General features: G+C 37.4%; 1 protein-coding gene across 1 annotated transcript in view; it reads left to right on the forward strand.

Moving 5' to 3' along the window:
• Positions 1-7,435, forward strand: part of si:dkey-92j12.5 (multiple PDZ domain protein) — a gene marked incomplete in the record, with an annotated part of 56,993 nt that overhangs the window by 27,270 nt on the left and 22,288 nt on the right. The window contains 3 exon segments of the mRNA XM_014004873.1: positions 666-836; positions 3,732-3,855; positions 5,571-5,769. Coding sequence (XP_013860327.1) covers positions 666-836; positions 3,732-3,855; positions 5,571-5,769 — 494 coding nt within the window.

The raw sequence follows: 7,435 nt of genomic DNA on the forward strand, positions 1-7,435 counted from the left end.
GACTATATACTGTATAACTAAAGACCCAATGACTGTTCTGTGGAAAGAATGTCTCATACAAATATATTATATGTAAATGTCCAAAAAAAAGAAAAATCTAATAGTTGTTTATATAACTATCTCTTGTGCACATATGTAAAAAGAATTCCACACAGTATATTTCCTATAGCCTTGTTGTATAAGCTTTTTTCTTTGAATATTTTTTGAATCATTAAAAAACATAAAACTGACTAAATGATTTTTTTTGTTTCATAATTATAAAGTTGTATCGTTGTAACAAATTTAAACAAATAATTATTTCAATAGTTTTATTTTTTTTTACCCACAAAAGATATTGTATTTCTTCTCCTTTTTGTTTTATACTGTGGCTCGGTAACAAGAAAGAAAGGCTCCAGTTACAGGCCTTTTGAATTTTTAATGCAGCTGGAAGATGAACACAATCCTCCACCACACTACAGATGGAGAGAGAAGGAGAGTTCAGGGTTTCTAATATACAGTCACCCTCTGAAGCTGTTTGTATTACTGTAAATTTGCAGCTAATTCACTTTTGAGCCATCCAGATAATCTTGGACAGGTTTTCTGTATTCTTTGTTTGTTTGTTTGTTTGTTTTTTAACTATTATTAGTTATTATCAAAAATTATATTTTGGAATACTCTACCCTCAGCTGGAACTGTGTGGTGGATTGACGCCCATCACAGAGAGGAGTGCAAGGGCTTCAACCGATGACACTGACAGCCAGATTCAGGTCAATCTGCTAGCTGAAGCAGCTGAGGCTCATTTCAACACCACAACTTGGAAGTCGGAGGACAACAACTTCAACCAGCCGTGTTACACGGTATGTTATACACAACAGTTGGTTCCAGTATTTCTACTGTTGTGTAGAACAGTGTCAGAGCTGTTGTCTCTAAGGTATATTCACATTGCCTCCTGGCCTGGGGTCTTTCTGAGTGGAGTTGAGGAGTTTTCTCTGTGCATGCATGGATTTTTTCCAAGTGGTTAGGTTCCTCTCACAGACCCCCAAAAAAGTGCATTTTATGGTAATTGGAAACTCAAAATTGCCCCAAGGTGTGAGTAATTGTCTCTTTGGCCCTGTGACACTTTTGCAGTGTTGTGCAGGATGATTTATATAAGGTAGTGTAACTTTATTTCACACTGGTACAAATTGTTTATCAGCCTGGAAAACAACACAAAAATGGGCATTATAGTTGAATAGCCAGTAGCCTCGTCTGGACAAAGACTTTTTCTATCCCCCCCCACATTTTATTCTTTGTGACTGATGTCAGGTACTATTACTAACTATTTGACAGATCATTACTTCAAAAATGACCACACTGTCCCTTCATCATTTGTGTTTCCTGAACACATTATTAAACCATGCCCTGTTTCATATCTCTTGTGAATGTTTTTTTAATTTATTTATTTATTGTCAGAATGCTTTAAACTGGGCTGGAAACAGCTCTGTGGTGACAGTTGTGATAAAACTTCAGTCATTTAAATTGTGTGCCGTTCCTCACTGACGTGTAACCCTGAGATTCTCTGGGTAGCCATTTTAGCTGCCCTAAAGGAGATTACCATGTCAGTGCCTGTTCTCTCCCTTCATGTTCTATAAAGTAGAGCTAACAGACGGCTGTATCGGTATCACAGTGTCGGGTACAGAGAAAGTGCTCAGTGTCAAAGAGTTAAATTGTGGCTGCAGCTCAGACATACTCAGGCAAACCTTTTGTACTCACGGTTGCTTAATTGCCATCCATTTTACCTTCAATGAAAGGTGCTTATAACTGGCATTGACACGTGGCCTAACACAAGGACGTAACGTTCTCTCTCACAGAAGTGTTCTCATCAAAGGCAGCCTTGTTGCAAAATTAGCTTTAGATTTTCACTGCAGCTTGAACTTCATGTGACACTTCAAAAATCTCCTGATTGACCTTTTTCTTTTTGTAGTGTTAAGGGAGATGTGGAAAAACTACCTTACTCAACTTATTTTCATTTTAGAATAACTCCAAAGGCCTTTCCCTTTGTAGTGCTTTTTAAGATTTTTTTAGTACCATATCGCTACAGAAGAGTGAACTTTTTAGCCAATGTCGAGGAAACTTGTTTTTAGGGTTCTTGAAACTCAGTATTTTCTAAAAGGTTAAAAGAAAATATATATTCTGGATATTTAAAGTGCATATTAATTCCAGAGTGTTTTTTTAGTGTTTCAAATAAATATATTTAGGAAATCTTTGTCCACATACTGACTCTTTTAGGAACATGTTTTATATATAAAACAACAAAACTGGTGCTTGGAGGAAAGATTGTTGGTGGAACTCAGTTTGGAGAAATAAACTAATTTTGACTAGACTAATAAGCTATCAGCCACTTCAATAGAAGCATAGATTGGACAGCTGCTTTAATAAAATGTGGTTCATAGTTGGCAGTTTTTATTGTATTGACAATTTTTACATGCTTTTTGGCAAAACTTTCAAGTGCCTCAGATTGAACCACATGTGCTACAACTAGCTGCTGCTGCTATTTATGTTTACAATACAGTCTAAATGTTTTAAAAATAGTGTTAACTGTGTGTGAATTTATTTTTAATGTTTGAGGGTTTTCAAGCAGCAATACACGGTGGTCCTGTAATTTGTAAAGATATGTGTATTCATTTTGGATCAGAACCTCATAAAATATAATCCTTGGGCATCAAATAAACAAAGAACAATGCTGATTTGAATAAATGTTGGTGACAAGGGAAACTTAATTTGCAGTGTGGAAAGAATGATAGATAAACTGATTGCAAAAAATAGCTTATTTTTGCTGGCATTGTTTTCACAGCATTGGACAAAATTTTGCCAAATAAGAAAGGGTGGAATGTCACTGAAAACACAAACAAAAACAGCCTAAAACCCATGGATTAGTTGGTAAGCTATTTGTTCTAAAAGAAGAAAAAAAGAGAGATTTTCAGTGCATGACTCTGAACTCTGTCAAGCTGGATTTCTCACTGCTTCCTAACCTTTGGTGCCCTGATCACGTATATCCTAGCCACCTAATGCTGATGGAGACAAACAACAGGAGTGGCTCCATGGGGTGGACTGCTATCTTCCATCAATCTCACCCAATTACTCTGACGTCTACGTTCCAACTCTATCAAATCTAAGAGTACATAATCCTCTCAACTAAAACGATCCCACACATGGTCGTGTTTGCTAAAACTAGAAGCTTTGGTGAAGCATCTCCCACACATAGAGCATCCAGCCAGGAAGTCAGCTCTATTAGCTCTTTTAGGTCAGAAAAGCAAAGGCTTTTTTAGGCTAAAATATTGGAGTTTGTGAAGCCTGCTTTATTGATGAAAATCCTCTGCAAAATATCAACAAACTTTATCTCAATTTAAAAGACAATGAAAGACAAATTAAACTGAGCAAACCTTTTCCATTATAACACTTCCATGTAGACAATGACAAACATAAACATTTAAAACTTTTTCATGCTGAATGGTCTAAAAGTTTTGAAGACATTGACTATTTTTTTTCTTTTCCTTCTTAATGAATTCTGTATTTTGATTGACTGACCATTTTAAACCATAAAAAGACATACAAATCCTGTATCCCACTGCTTTATAACCCAAGTAAATGACTGGTATTTCATGATGATGTAGCTGTTTGACCTTAAATTTCCAGCATGATTATAAACTCTTGTTTTATTGGCCACGCTTCTGTCAAGCACTCACTCCCATCTCCCGTTGATCCTTTCGTAGGAAAACCAACTGCGCTATCGCTGCCGTGCAATGGACGATGACAATATGCAGCGAGCCCCACCTCTGCCCCCTCGCACAAGCTTCGAGAGGACAATCACTGTTGTCCGGGGCAACCGTAGCCTTGGTATGTTCTCCGTCTTTCTCATGATGATGGTGTCTTGGTGTGTGTACGTCGCGGGCATGGCCATTGTGACGCTAATAGGAGGCGGTGATGACGACTGCCATGAAGAGGAGTGCTGACGTGATGTGCTCCTCATACCTGAGAGGAGATATTACACTTGTTTGTGTGTGTGTTTGTGCTGTTTGTACGTGTGTGTGTGTGTTCGAATGAACAAGTACATGAGGGAAGAAATGGTTATTATAATAGGGAATATATGTAAAGTTTTTTCAAAATATGTTTTATTATCTATTCCTAACTGGTCGTAACTGCATATCCAGTGTTTTGCTGGTTAAACATGACAGGGAAACAAAGGGGTGGAAGCCTATCCTGCACTTTCATCTAAAGACCATATGCAAAGTATAAGGAAACAAACTCATTTGTATTCTGGTAACATGTTCGAATAAAGCACCACACCACTTGTGTGTGTGTGTGTGTGTGTAGGTGTGTGTGTGTTTAAGTGAGGGAGAGACAGAGAGAGTTTGAAATTATGTAAATGTTTGTGGTAGAGAAAATCAAGGTCACAGCATCACTGCATTCTTTGATTTCATCTGTTTGAAGGGTTCAGGTTCTCTTGCTGGGATGCTTAATGAAACACGGGTCTTCTGAAAATTCAAATGTTTATGTGTGAACCAGTTGGTGTAAAACTGATGGTCTTAAGGTTCAAATATTTAAACGTGGCATATTGTTTTTCAAAAGAGCTGTTTGAAACTGATAAGATATTGTCTGTAGCCTTTACACAAACCCTGCTTTTAAGTATTTGAACTATTGTTTTAAGTAGAACAAATAAAAGTTACTGAGGTCAAATAGATTTTATTTTAAAAAAGGGAAGATTTACCGTTTATTCTTCCAAAATGTTCTTTAGCAGAACTTGTAATAGTCATTGTATTTTAATGCTGTGTTGTCGTACTACGGCCTGTTTGGACTTTGAAATATTCAATGTAATATATTCAGAGGTCCTCTGTCTTTGAAATGTGTGGTTTGTTTGTCCTTGATTTGGCAGTGATTGTGTGTCCAGTTCAATGTTCTCCAGGCACTATGATTGTATTGAAATTTGAATGTAATAACAAAAAAAAGAACAATAAACTATTTATTTAAGTAAAAATTAAGCACAAAGTCATTTTTTGACCAGTTTCAAATTATGTACGACCATAGTGTTGTGGATGTGCACTGTTAGTCCATTAGTGATGTCGTTCGCCAGACTGTTTAATTAGTAAAAGCCTTCCTCCTTTTTGTGGTATGAATGTGCGTGCATGAGGTGTGTTTGTGAAGACAGATTTACCTGCTTCTGCCCGTTTGCATTAATGAAGTGTTTGTGTAATCCACCTAGTGTCCAAATTGATAATGCCAAAGTCTGGTGTTTGTGTGAATGCGTTGCTCCTTTGGTCACCTGTGTCCTCTGCCCTTTTGCTGGTGTGAGTGTGTTTTACTGTGTGTGTTCTACTTAGGTGAGTGTGTCTGCGAAGGAGAACACTGTGCAAATGTCAAGCATGTGTGACCATGTTTGTGTGTTAATCTGCCTTGTGTCTGTCTTGATTATGGTGATTATTGCCTCCATCAGGTGTTTGTTTGGGCGGATGTCTGTTTGGCGTGCAGTCAAAGCGCTCTTAGCCAACCCTCCATTCACTCGTGCTTGTATGTGCTTTTGTTTGTGTGTTATGTGTCTGTGCGCACATTGGCAGGGATGTCGGTGAGTGCTATCAAGGACGGCACAGGCATGCTGGTCCGGAGTGTGGTCCAGGGGGGTTCGGTTTGCCAGGATGGCAGACTGGGGGTGGGGGATATCATCCTGGCCATCAATGGAGAGCCCACCTCCAATCTGACCAGCACCCAGGCCAGGGCCATGCTGCGCAGAAATTCTGTCCTAGGGCCAGAGATGAGGTGAGGAGATGTTCATTTACCCACATCAGAGACGTGTGTGCTGTCTGACATGTTTCATCTGTTTTCAAAAAGAAATTTCCAATCAAAACTTACAAACGTAGTTGTTAAAAACCTGACACAAACTGACATTGTCTTATTAGGGAGACAGCAGAATCTATGCTCTTTAGAGTATGCTAATGTACATCTGAGTCTTAATAAGGTTCTGCAAAATTATTACTCACAGCAATTTTGTTTATTAGTCATTAAAGTGTCAAACAATTAAAATGACACCCAACACAACAAACTTATATTTTTCATCCTAACTAATCATCTGTGATAAAAAATCAAGTTATTTTAAGTTTATAGTTAAAAGACTGCGCTCATTCACACAAGTGGTCTCATTATTTCAGATAATTAAACCTCCACTCTGTTTGAAATTAAATCACCACAAAGAAAGCACTGAAAATGAGATGCAGTTGTCTAAGCTTGATGCAGCAATACTTTATATTCAGATGTCAGTCAAATATATGCTACATTATATTTGTGCAGTCTTTGAGACAGATTATACAGAACTACCGTATATAATAATTGTATATAACTATACAATCCCCTTTATGAGATAATGTTATTTTTTTTCGTTTGATTTTCATACAATGGCTACCCTTATGTTGATTAGCTCTGGCAACCATTTTGAAGCAAGTTGACGTATATTAATCAGTTGTAGACAAACTTTTTTCTTGATCTGAGGTTTTATTTATGTACATTTTAATTGTATTTACCATTTTGAGAGCTGATACCCTGTGTAGCAAGAAGGTAGGAGAGGAGCCGAAAGGGTGATTAACTGTTTCTAACCTCCTCTACACTTTTTAACTTTTTAAAACATTTTTAAAAGGGGTCATGTCAGGGGTCATCGTCATTTATACTACATCTGACATCAACTTTCATAGTTATGTGTTATCCCTTGACAAAAAAAAAAACAATAATAATACAAGTCATAATCTGACATTTAAATCTGTGGCATATAAACACTTTTTGTAATACTTTCAATTTCCACACAGGCCATCAATTATGAAGCATAATTATTACGCTTGTGCGTTTTTTTTCCCAGACATGGCTTAAACACGTTTTTACAGAAATAGCATTAATTTTGAAAGAGCAGAGAAAGATCCTGTGGGAATGGAAAGCACAGTGAACCACTGAAAAGAAATTTGAATTTCATTCACATTTTTAGACCTATTCATGCATCCTAATGATCTCTTTGATTCGAATGAGCGGGTATGTCCATAATAAATATAAAAATGTGAAGTTGAAGATTGACTTTAACAGCATATCCACAGATAAATGATATTGCATCTCTAGGATCTTCAATATGACCTTGCTTTTGACGCTGCCGTCATATTTGATTGTGGCGCTACATTCGTGTTTGCATCCGGTGCTGAAACTTTAAAGATGGCCTGAAGAGATACTGAGTCTTTTTATTATTTCTTGTTTAAACATCAGCAATTATGGCTTCACATCGAGAATACTTGTTTGGCTGATTGGGGATATGCTCCACCTCCACCATCCCCCTGCCCTGCAAAACACCCACTCACTTTCTCTCAATCTTTTTCCATCTTCCTCTCTCACTAGTGATTTTAAAGGCACACACACACACACACACACACACACACACACACACACACACACA

The sequence above is a fragment of the Austrofundulus limnaeus genome, unplaced genomic scaffold (genome assembly GCF_001266775.1).
Source record: "Austrofundulus limnaeus strain Quisiro unplaced genomic scaffold, Austrofundulus_limnaeus-1.0 Scaffold27, whole genome shotgun sequence".
Classification (NCBI taxonomy): domain Eukaryota; kingdom Metazoa; phylum Chordata; class Actinopteri; order Cyprinodontiformes; family Rivulidae; genus Austrofundulus; species Austrofundulus limnaeus.